This window comes from Meriones unguiculatus, chromosome 2, assembly GCF_030254825.1.
Source record: "Meriones unguiculatus strain TT.TT164.6M chromosome 2, Bangor_MerUng_6.1, whole genome shotgun sequence".
NCBI lineage: Eukaryota > Metazoa > Chordata > Mammalia > Rodentia > Muridae > Meriones > Meriones unguiculatus.
In genome coordinates this window covers 9,037,484-9,050,252 of record NC_083350.1, presented here as the reverse complement: position 1 = coordinate 9,050,252, position 12,769 = coordinate 9,037,484, and the positions used below count along the sequence as shown (strand labels likewise).

Genomic DNA, 12,769 nt, shown 5'->3' with positions numbered 1-12,769 from the left:
AGCCTATCAGGTCTCATCAGGACTATCTGGATCCTCTTTCTCTGTGGCCTAGTAAGGCCATCTCACCAGGGGAGCTGATCAAAGATCAGGAAACCAAGTTGATGCCTGTGACTGCCCCTGCTCCCCTTACTAGGAAACCCCTATGGTGACTAAGCTGCCCATGGGCTACATCTGAGCAGGCGTTCTAGGTTTTCTCCATGCATGGTCCTTGGTTGATGCATCAGTCTCTGAAGATTTTTTGGCTCTGCTGGTCTCTTTGTGGAACTTCTGTCCCCTCCGGGTCTTTCTATCTCCCCCTTTTTCCATAAGATTCCCTGTACTCTGCCCAAAGTTTAGCTATGAGACTCAGCATATGCTTTGATACCCTGCTGGGTAGTCTCATGCCTGTAATCCCAGCACTCAGGGAGGCAGTGGCAGGCAGATCTCTGTGAGTTCGAGGCCAGCCTGGTCTACAAAAGTGAGTCCAGTACACCCAGGGCTATACAGAGAAACCCTGACTTGAAAAAACAAAATAAAAAAACTTCAACCAAGTTTTACAGTTAAGAGAGTAAAAAGACCAAACTTTGGGCAGAGTGCAGGGAATCTTATGAAAGAAGGGGGAGATAATAAGACCTACAGAGGACAGGAGCTCCACAAGGAGAAAAACAGAAACAAAATGTCTGGGCCCAGGGGTCTTTTCTGAGACTGTTACTCCAACCAAGGACCATTCATGGAGATAACCTAAAACACCTGCTCAGATGTAGCCCATGGCAACTCAGTATCCAAGTAGGTTCCCTGGTAAGAGGAATAGGGACTGTCTCTGACATGAAGTCAGTGACTGGCTCTTTGTCCACCCCCACCCCAAGGGAGGGAGCATCCTTATCAGGCCACAGGAGGACAATGCAGCCAGTCCTGATGAGACCTGATAAGCTAGGGTCAGATGGAAGTGGAGGAGGACCTCCCCATCAGTGGACTTGGAGAGAGGCTTGGGAGGAGAGGAGGGAGGGAAGGTGGGATTAGGAGGGAATGAGGGAGGGGCTACAGCTGGGATACAAAGTGAATAAACTGTGATTAATATAAAAAATAATAATTTAATTTAAAAAAAGATTAAATGAGGAAAAAAAGAGAGTAAAAAGAGAACACCCAGAAGTTTCTGAAACTTCAGTCTGAATCCAGATGAAAGGAAATATTATGACAGACATTTCATCAAATTTGGAAACTATTTGGTATATTCTGTAAAAGAAATCTGAGTGAGAAGTAATTTTTTTTTTTTTTTTGAGACAAGGTTTCTCTGTGTAGTCTTGGCTGTCCTGGATTTGCTTTGTAGACCAGGTTGGTCTCAAACTCACAGAGATCTGCCTGCCTTTGCCTCCCTGACTGTTGGGATTATAGGAGGCGACACCATGCCTGACGGAGTAATATTTTAACAATTTAAATTTCACAAACAGAAGTCAATAATAAAACCATAATAGGTTAGGTCAGATTATGATGACATAGAGGTCTAAATCAAATACTCACACAGAATTATATATGTAAATAATGCAAATTTAGTAACTATGCATACTGTGTACATTTTTCTACAGCAAAACAATTAGGATTCTCAAGTGGATTCATCACCACTGAGTATCACTTTTCCACTGAGAGAAACCTTCCCAGCAACACGGGACAAAGGGCAAGACTGTAAAATAGTATAGACTGAGCTGCTCTCTATCTTTGGTTAACACAAAATATCTCACCTGCTAATACTCTGGTGTTCCACTCATTCTGCTGATTCCTGAGGCCATGCAATGATGCAGTGGAAGATAATGAGGAAATTGGCAAATTTCTAAAACTATTAGGGACTGCATAATTATAAAGACGGTGTTCTCAGACTGTAGCCCTCAGATCCCACTAAAAACTCAGCATTTGTAACCATCTCTCAGCTCTACAGTACTGCATGCCATTACAATTTTTACCCCCTAATAAAATCTATATAATCTTTTCCTTTTAAAGTTAATTGCCACACAAAACAGTTTTTGTATTTTAGGTATTATTTTTGTCACCCATCTTGCTTATTTGTTAAGACAGCATCTTACTCTGTAATGCAGGAGCCTGGAACATAACCTTAGCTGGTCTTAAACTCACTGCAACATCCCTCCTTCAGCCTCCTAAGTGATGAGAGTAATGATGTGAGCCTCCAGACCCAGCTCAAATGCTATGATTTTCTTACATATATTTCTGCCACAGTCATTTGTAATGTGTAAAAGCACCATTCAAATGCAAATATTTTGTTTACTATCTTAGTTACTTTTCTATTACCGTGACAAAACACCACGACCAAAGCACCTTATATAAAAGTGTTTGATGAGAAGCTTGCTTACGTTTTAGATGGTGAATCTGTGACCATCATTGCAGGGAAGCATAGTGCTAGGAAAGCAGCTAAGAGCTTACATGTTTAGGTATCAACTACAAGGCACAGAGAGAGGGGCGAACTGAGTGGCACAAGCTTGTTGTTGTTGTTTTGTTTTTTTGGAGGCAGGGTTTCTCTGTGTAGCCCTGGTTGTCCTGTAACTATCTCTGTAGACCAGGCTGGTCTCAAACACAAAAAGATCTGCCTGCCTCTGCCTCCCAAGTGCTGGGATTAAAAGTGCACTGCCAGGTGGCATGGGCTTTTTAAAGTTCAAAAGCCCACTTGCAGTGATGTATCTCTTTCAACAAAGGCAACATCTCCTAATTCCCTCCCCCCCAAACAGTTCTATAACTGCAGAACACGCATTCAAACATAGGAGCCTATGGGAGCCATTTGCATTCAAACCAACAGTTACCTATTATAATGCATATGCTATTAGACAGAGACCATAACAGGTAATGTCAATAGGAATGCCAAAACAAACATTGAAAACCTGTTTCTCTATATTGACAATGAAAATATTAGTTACAAGTGACAGATGTAAATAACATCTTATCAATAATTATGCTATATAGAAATGGATTAAAGATTCCAAACAAACAGCAGAAACTAGCCAAATTCTTTAAGTTATCAGCCATGGTTCTTCCACCAGGACCAATGAATAACCAGTGGACAATGATTATTAAAGGAATATGTGGACATCATCCCAACCCTGCAAGAATGCAGAACATTTAAGTAGGTGCATCTGCAACAGAACCCTGAGAAATAATTCATGTCGGAGGCACTAAGGACAGCCTTCTTATTATCCCCTCTCTCCTGAATGAGACCATTCCCCATAGGCTCATGTATTTGAACTCCTGGTTTCCAGCTGATAGTGAGAAGCTGAAAGTGTGGCCTTCCTGGTGGATATATGTCACTAGAGGTAGGCACTTCTTCCCCAACCCCTGCTCTCCCTGAGCTTCCTGATTCTGTTCAGGATGTGAGCCCCTAGCTTTGACTACAGCCACCATGCCCTCTGTTTGCTACCATTCCTCTCACCATGATGGACTATTAGCCCTAGAGAATCATGAATCCAAAAAAACTCTTCCTTCTTAAAGTTGCCTTGTCTGTGGTGCTTATCACAGCAATAGAAAAGTAACTACTACATCCCCACAAGAAAAATGAGAGAATAAGTAATTACGTGGGCTCACAGATGAGGGCTGGGAAGGAGGTAGGGTGGGAGGAGCACTGGGACCACATCAAAATGCCTAGAGCACAAAAGCAAGGGATCTAGAGAATGCAAAGAACCCCACTTGGGTAGCTGTGAGGGAGCTCCTCTCCATGGGCAAGTTCCAAGGTAAGGAAGAGACTGGGTCTCAACAAAAGGGAAGCACAGATGGAACTGCCTGTAAGAGAGCTTCTGTGCACTCCATGATGTTAAGGGTGAGTCTCTGGCTGAGAGTGAATAGACAGGTGGTAAAGATAAGAGCTATAGAAAAGCATCTGACAAAACTGCTTTAGAGATAGGACCAAGGCCACCAAGCAGAGAGTGGGTCACAGTAGATATATGTTTCCTCTATGCAGCTCTGCAACAGAAAAGATGAATGGAGAAGAAGCTGAAGGTCAAGCAAGAATGACAGCAGGCCATAGGAAGAGTAAGAGTCATTACATAGGGGTATACACTTGCTATGAAGCTTGCAAAAATAGATGCAAATTATAACACATCACCTTCAGTCACAGACATAAACAGAAGAGCAATGCTGAGAACTGACTAGAGCTAACAGACACACCAAGGAGCACAGCAGACCCTGATGCGTGGGTGGCACATGAAGCACATTCAAAGACACACAAAGCTAAAGCATGACCCAAATTCGGATGAGTGAGAATGAGACACAGCAGAACCACCTAGAAATCAGGGCAGAAGAACATCTACGAAAGTCACAAATGTGGAAATTAAATAACAAATTAATCATCAAACAATGGATCATGGATGAAATGACAAGACATTAGAGAATACTTTAATAGGTATTAAAATAAAATTCAGCAGAGTAAAACTTATGGAGACAACCTATAAAAGAGCAGGGGAAATTTTACGATTATAAACACCCATATTAAAACAGACGATCCCAAATCAACAATATAACTTTCTACCTTAGGAAGCTACAGGCCCAGGATCAACCTTAACCAAAAACAGAAAAGATGGTGGTACATGTCCTTAATCCCACCGTTCCTAGCAGAGGTAGGGTGGATCTCTGAATTTGAAGCCAGCATGGTCCACAAAGTGAGACCAGGACAGCTAAGGCTCTGTTACACAGGGTTTTTGAGAAACCCTGTCTCAAAAATCCAGAAACAGAAAGAGAGATGCCAGTAAATGAAATAAAGAAATAAAGAACCGACAAACAACTGAGAAAATCATTAAAACCCAAAGTTAGTTCTTTCAACAGATCAATAACATTGACAACCTTTTAAGCAGAGTAACAAAGAAAACAGAAGATTCAAATTATTAAAACCCAAGAACAAAGGAAGGGACATAACTACTATTGTTACAGAAATTATTTCAAAAAACCATGAGGGAATAACTATAGCATGCCCATAAATAAGAAAACTTAAAGTAGATGAATTGAAAGAAGAGATACAAACTATAAAAACTGATTCAAAAAGAAAAGACAACGTTAGTGAGCCTTTAGCCAGTAATTAAGAAATTAAAAACCAAAACAAAGACCTTCAAAGGCCAGATACAAATCACTTCATGCATGGATTGTACCAAACATTTAAAGAATTAAGACACTTCACAAATTTTTCCAAAAAGTAGGATGGGACAGAATAATCCCTAATGGATGCTATGGCCAGCACTACTCTGGTACCAAAATAATGATATCACAAAAAAAAAAAAAAAAAAAAAAAGGAAACACATCAAAAAGACACTCCATAATTCCAAATATCCCTTATGACTAAAGAAGTAAATAAATAAATAAATAACCCTCCTATGAAAATACTAGACATAGGGCTGGAGAAGTAGTTCAGAGGTTAAGAGCATGGGCTGTTCTTCAAAAGGTCCTGACTTCAATTCCCAGCAACCGCATGGTGGCTCACAACCATCTAGTACTGGTGCCCTCTTCTGGCCTGCAGGAATACATGTCAACAGAATACTGTATAAATAATAATTAAATAAATCTGAAAAGAAAGTGCTTAAAAAACACTAGACATCAACTCTAGCAGGATGAAGGGGCCAAGCACATAACGGAGAGGGCGCCATACTCATACATGCCCACAGCCACAGAGCTCAGACCGTCAAGAAGACAAAGTCCTCCTGGGCTGGGCAGTCTGCACTGCACAACACTGCCACTCCAAAGGTACCTTCAGGAATGAAGCCTGCTGCTGGACTGCAACAATAGGAGGGCAAGTGACACACTTATGAGACAAAACTGCTTGGGAAATGAGCACACTATCCTAATACTGCCAAATGGCATTTTCAAAACAGAAGTGTAAACATTCAAAGAAGAAAAGCTCTCTGGATAAAGATCAGTACTACAACTTCTGGTAAGTAGCTTGGATTCAACATCAGTTAGGGGTTCTCTAGTGGCAATAAAGGAAAAACTTGTTATTTTGATGCTTAACAATCTGAGGAGCACCTAGCCAGTGTCTATATTCACCAGCTGAAAAAATAAAACCTGACACTAAGTAACACAAAATAAACACTGAGTCACAGGTCCTTTGATTACCATGGATAAACTGTCTCCCAATGGCAATGCTTCCAGCAAGATAAGTCGCCACCTCACTCACAGTGTTTCAGAGAATCTCTCTTTAGCATGATTTTTCAAAGTGCTCTGCCTTATGCTGGAGAGACTGCTCAAGAGCTAGGAGCATACACTTGCTCCTGGAGAGGATCTAAGTTCCAGTGCAGGCATCCACACAGCTCAAAACCCCAGCATCACATGCACAAATGCACACAGACAGATACACACAATTCACATAAGGTCTTATTGTGAGAGTATGCTACTTCCTCATAGAAAAATAAGTAACCAACTCTAATCCAAGCCAGTCCTTTTACGGGCATTCATACAAATAACATGTATGCTGGGGCTAGTTGTACAAACCACAAGTGGAGGGCAGAAATGAGCTTTGGGCATTACTTGATAAGCTGCCCTCAGCCCAAAGGCAAGAAAAATGTGCCCACATGGCCAGGTCAGTCACCAACTGGCCCAGGTGACACTGACTTTTCACCTTGGTTATAGCAGGCTTTCAGTTCAAAGTTCAGGTCATTTAAATATGATTCTTCCCATAAAGCCCATGGCAACTCACCTAGGCCACAAATGTCTGTACCCACACATGTACTTCTTTCCACTATGGGAGAGGACCTGCATAATAGATGATTACACTAGGGCCAGCTACGTGCTCCCACAAACACAGACCATGAGCTGGTGGTCACCCCCCGCCCCCACCCCAGTACCTGTAACTAGTTAAAAAGAGAAACTTTGGTCTCTTCCTTGTGTATGAAATCTACAGCTAGAGGTTGTTCTCTTCTGTAACAACACAACAATTCCTTATACAAAAAAAGTGGGAAGTAATGCTGCTCAGTAAATAAAACTGAAAATGTAAAACAGCAATCAAATTCTGAGTAACACTCTTTTTTAAATAATTAACTCCTCAAAACTAATATGAATAAAAATCCATTCAGATAACTTTCTAAGCAATTATTAAATACTAAAGTCATCTTTTAAAATATTAACAGTTAAATGTATTTATAAATGAATTTAAAATATTTTTTAAAACTACAGGCAGAAAACTTGCTTTTACCTATTAAACGAAAACAAAAACAACAACAACAAAAAAATCAAGCTAAGCATGGTGGTGTCTGCCTTTAATCCTAGTACTTGGAAGGCAGAAGTAAGTAGACTTCTCTGAGTTCAGGTTCAGCCTAGGCTCCACATCAGACACAGTTAAAAAGTGGTGGTTTTTTTATTTTGTCAGAAACAAAAAAACAAACAAAGCAAACAAACAACAAAGAAGACTAAAAAATCTGCAGTAATGTAAAAGAAAACATTAAAAATTACCTGCTTTCTCTGAAGTTCTAAGAAATACCATATCTGATGGAATTCTTTGGTTCTGCAAAAAGAGTAATATGCCAATTACTATTTAAATTAACATTAAATAAAATTAACAAATTAAATTAATATCATGCCTCTACATAGTAGAAATAGCCAATAAAGACAATTAAAATGTTTAAAGTAAAATTGTAATGAAAAGCTATTATTTCTAATTTTCATATGAAAAAATAAACATTTCATGAGTAGGCATTTTTAAAACAACAGCAAGCCATAAACATGGCATACAGACCTTTCTTGTCTGGAAAAGGTTAATTATTATTATTGTCACGGCATCTTAACCATACATACTACACAATAGTGTTATCTCATAAAAACTGCCTTTACTCATTCCAGAATGCCTTGGAAAGTAGACAGTGGTTGTCCCTTGGCCAACACCACAGAGCATGCCATCAGTAAAACAAGAAGCCTGGGTAAACAGACAAATGAGAAAAAGAAAATCCAGAAAAATGCCCACAATTTGAGGAGTTATTTATTCTCTTGTGAAACTGAATAGGAAGTAACTAAAGATACAATGGCATAGAATAACTTTTACAAGTCACTAATCAAGCATTTAATTATTATTAATAATTCTATGAATGCTAAAGGGAAAAATCAATCTAAAGGAAAAGTATACAATTAAAATAATACTTCACATAATTTCACAAATTATATCTGTTAATAACAAAGTAAAAACTTTCATATATACCATAAAGAAATGACTTACTCTCCAGTTCATGAATAATGAAAACAAATAAAAGTACAGCTAAAAAAGACATGATACAGCTGTTCCTTTCTAACACTAAGAATAAAGGTGATTATGTAAGTTCTACAGCTCCTCAGGTGAAGAAGAAATCTGAGTGAAAATTCAATAGTATTTTTTTAAGTAATAATTATCTGAGAAGAAAATGAGTAGTACAACCAAAGCCAGGAAAGGGTTAGGAGAAAAACATATGAGTACATGGAACACACTTCAACTCCAGCAGAGAAGGAAGCAGGGCAGGGAGGGACAAAAGCTAAAATAAACAATGTTTAAGGTTTTGAGAAGTCAACAAGCCTTTCCTCAAGCATATGGGAAATGTGAAGGACAAGAATTGAACAAGACACGCATAAGGGCTAACTACAGCCTAAAAAAAGAACATTCAAGCACGGTGACTAAAATGGAATGAAATCATACCAGAACAGCCAATTATGCCAATGCAAACCAAGAAAATGCAGAACCAGACCCACTCATATAAGGATACTAGACTCACAAGAAAACTAGCACTGTGGGCAAAAAGACAGTCATACCAAGAAATAGTCCTAAGAAAGGTAGATAGTTAGAGGGCATAAGTGAAGACAATGCCTGGCCTTCCCAGTGATGTAGCAGAGACTGATCACACCACAGTTTAAATGGTAAAGTAAAAGAACAGAGCCTTTAAAAGTTGATATGGACCAAACATCAGCAAACGACTTTACGGCTTTTATAAGGAAGGACTTCTTCACCAACTCCATTACTACTAAATTATTTTGAAAAGAAAACACCTAACTTTAAAGATTACTACTTGGACTTCCCTAGGAGTAAGAATTTCTATTCAAATATGCCCACCTGGGAGGAAGACAAAGGACACCTGCAGCACATACATTACAAGATGATCACAAAAGGCCTGCGACCCAAAGGCAAAGAAAGGGTCCCTCAGAAGAAAACACAAATGATTTCCCCAAGTTCTTACCTAAACACTACAGAGAGACACATAAGCCATAACAGAAATGACCATCTGACTAGACAGCAGAGAAACCACATTACAACCACACTTAGAGCACACACATCAGAAAGGCACACTGAAAACGCTAAGACTGCCACAGCAGAAAACATACCATCTCACCAGTCCCAAGGTACAGAAACTAAACTGCTGGGCAGAGAACCTCTGAGAGCAAATTGTTCTCTGATTTAAATAAAATGTTAATAACAACAAAATAGAAAAAGAAACAGTTTTCAGGAAGCCAAATGGGAATCTTCTCTGGAGACTTAAAATTCAACTAGGAATTTCACAAGAGTACAGATCCCAGAGCAAGGATATTCCCAAGGAAGACACATCCACAGAGCTGATGTCACGCACCTGAGTAGAGCATGTGGCACTCACACCACAGAATGAGGCAGAGACAGCACATCAGGAAATGTCCCTTACAAAGAGACACCTGCAGGGTACAGGCGCTCACAGCTGGACAGTACTCCAAGAGAAAGCTTCACCTGGCCACTCTTCACTTTCCAGACCACAGCAATCCCAAACGGTTCCATACCTTATTTGCCTCTTTTAGAGCTTTTTCTTCTCCTCGTGGCTAAACTATTTTTCCAGCGCTCTTTAAATTTCATTCATTTTCTCTCTTTATTTTTTTTTCTCTTTAAAATTTTAAACCATGAAAAATAGAGCCAATAATTACGTATAATACAGCCACCTGGACAAGTAAATTCTGAAAACTGATATAAAATTTTTAACATTTTGAACACAATTCTGAGGTCAAGTGAAATACACTAAGCAATTAAAATATGTCTTGCTTGAAGTATAGTTTCACCTATACACACTGAAAAGAACTTTAGCAAGACAGAATATATATTAAAAATGCACCAACCTTTTCCACTATGATGAGGTCTCCAACTTGTATGTCTGAACTCTTAACTTGCACTTTACCTTTAAAAAAAAAAAAGACCACCAATCAACTCAGGGAAACAACAGTGTACCAGAAAGTAATTTTTTTTAATTTTTATTTTTTTAATTAATTATAGTTTATTCACTTTGTATCCCAGCTGTAGCCCCCTTCCTCATTCCCTCCCAATCCTACCCTCCCATCTCCTCCCACGTCCCTCTCCAAGTCCACTGATAGGGGAGGACCTCCTTCCCTTCCATTTGACCCTTATCAGGTCTCATCAGAACTGGCTGCCATGTCCTCCTCTGTGGCCTGGCAAGGCTCCTCCCCCCTGGGGGGTGCTCAAAGAGCCAATCACTGAGTTCATGTCAGAGACAGTCCCTGTTCCCCTTACTAGGGTACCCACTTGGATACTAAGCTGCCATGGGGAGAGTAATGTTTTATAATACTTTAAAAATAACTCTAGGGCAAAAACACACAAAAATAAAAAAATTTAAACCAGAAATTTCTCTCCTCATACTTTCAAGTTACATTTCAGATATACATAGTCACACATAATTAAGCTTATTACTAAACTACCAAACACAAATAAATAACTACCCTATAATAATAATAACAACAACAACAGAGCAAGGGTTTCTTCATGGTAAATTAATTAGTAAGGATTACATGTGGAAGGTTCTTCACACATTTTTTTTTTTTTAGTGTTTCAGTTCCCAGTGAAGTTAGCAATGATTAGGAACATTACTAAATAAAATAATTTGGTGACTGAAATTGAGTATTAATGGAAATGTACAAATTCTTAATACCATGAATTATACTGACTGGCACAAAATACACGAGAAAGTAAAGCAAATTGTAAATAAAATCATCAGCCACTAGTATCTTTGCCAATACGGGACAGAACTAATAGTTTTACTACTCCAAGTAATTTTTCTATGTACATATTGAGTAAATTCTTAACGTCTGTATACCCAATACTCAATAGCTGTGTACGTACATAAAGATGTGTATGTATTATACTTAAGTGTCTACAAAATATCACCTGCAACGTGATGGTAAGCAAATAACCTGAATGGAATCTCAAAGAAACCATTCCCTCCCCTGTCTTAGCCCTCCTTCTGGCTTTTAGGGCAGCCAGTTGGTCTGGTTTCAGAGCTACAGCTCTATCACTGGTTTGTTTGCAACTTTTAAATACATTTTATTCAAACTTAATAAAGTCAGATCTTACCAAAAACTAAGATAAGCAGATTTCATACTGAACTTTACTCCTATCAAGTTCTCATAAGCCTTATTTCCTAAAAACCTCCTAGGAAGCTCAGTTTCCCTGGCACCACAGTTTCCGAAGCTGCACACTGTACAGCGCTACTATTCCTTTTTCCATGTTTCTCAGTGAGGTGAACCAACTGCAACTACCTTTTATGCAGAAGACAGCAGTGGTCTTCAAGATCAAACCAATTCTACCAGAGCTTCCCAGCCAGCAAGTGAAAGTCTAAAACAGGGGAAACCCCAGAACCGGTCTTTGACTCCCTGCCAGCACGGTTACACTAAGCTTCCAGGCACTGTCATTCTAGCTCCCTCTCCTACCTTGTTCCCTCTTCAACCATTTCCGCTGCCTATTCCACTTCCTCTTCAAAGTGGAATTTACGCATCCTCCCTTCGGTCCTCTTTGTCTAGCCACCCGTTCTCAACAAGTTCTCTCCACTGAGGAATTAACATTTGATCCCTGTCACTGTGCTGTAAAGGTAGAATGGCTATGAGGGTCCTGCCCCAAAAAAAGCATCCATGGGGCTTATCCCTAGGAACCAAGCTTTGTACTCCTCTGAAGTTCCTTGCACACATGCCCAGCTTCTCAGTGTTAGTGATATTCCTCATTTTTAACTGTATGTGCAGAACATAACACCAGATTCCACTGTAATTTCTCTACTTCAATCTGAACTCCAACGGAACTCACTAAAAAGAAAAAGCCTTAAAGGTTAGGTTTATCTCTACACCAAAACTTTCAATATTTGACAATAACTTAGAAGATAATAGAACTTGTATAATGATATGCAAGTTCTTTAGAAAAACCTCAAATCAATTCTCTATCTTTTCTTAATGTGTATTTCTATTTTCAGTGTTCTTGCTCTGCGCCCACCTAGTACCTCACCCTACAACTGCATAATGGTCCTTGCTTACCCTGATACACCCTGGCCCTTGTCCCATCAACAAAGGCCCTCTATCCAGAATTTTAAGCACAAAGCAAGCATCGTCTCTGTAAACTCATAATAAATAACTCAATCAACAGCACTCATATTTTTTTTTTACACACATGTAATGCTTAACCTTAAGTATCTGAGTGGCTTTTAAACTTCAGAATGAGATGGTGTGCTGTGACACCTGCTCCACTTAAAACAAAAAACCAAGTATTTATCCATCCGGTGACAAGGAATTTCACCTTTAGGTGTTTCTCCAACAGAAACTAAAATTTAAATGAAAACATCCTTATAAATTTTACTCAGAATAGCCAAAATCTGGGAAGAGCTAGGTACTGATCTCTGAGAGATGACAACTGTACAATGAAACCCTACAGGGTAGTGTGTGTCTGTGTGTTTGTCTATATAATATCAGTCCTACGTCTGTAAAGAACCCTGAATAAAGCAAACACAACAGATCTGTCCATACAGATCTGTTTATGTCAATTACTAGAAAAAGTAAAAAATAAAACCAATTA

At 39.1% G+C, this 12,769-nt stretch overlaps 1 protein-coding gene across 2 annotated transcripts in view; it reads right to left on the bottom strand.

Annotated features, from left to right (window-relative positions):
* Atp9b (ATPase phospholipid transporting 9B (putative)) overlaps positions 1-12,769 on the bottom strand; it is a 220,528-nt gene that overhangs the window by 151,470 nt on the left and 56,289 nt on the right. For both annotated transcript variants that reach the window (XM_060376990.1, XM_060376991.1), the window contains exons 6-7: positions 10,042-10,100; positions 7,402-7,453 (exon numbers count right to left, since the gene is read on the bottom strand). In XM_060376990.1, the coding sequence (XP_060232973.1) occupies positions 7,402-7,453; positions 10,042-10,100 (111 nt within the window). The remainder of the gene's footprint in view (positions 1-7,401; positions 7,454-10,041; positions 10,101-12,769) is intronic.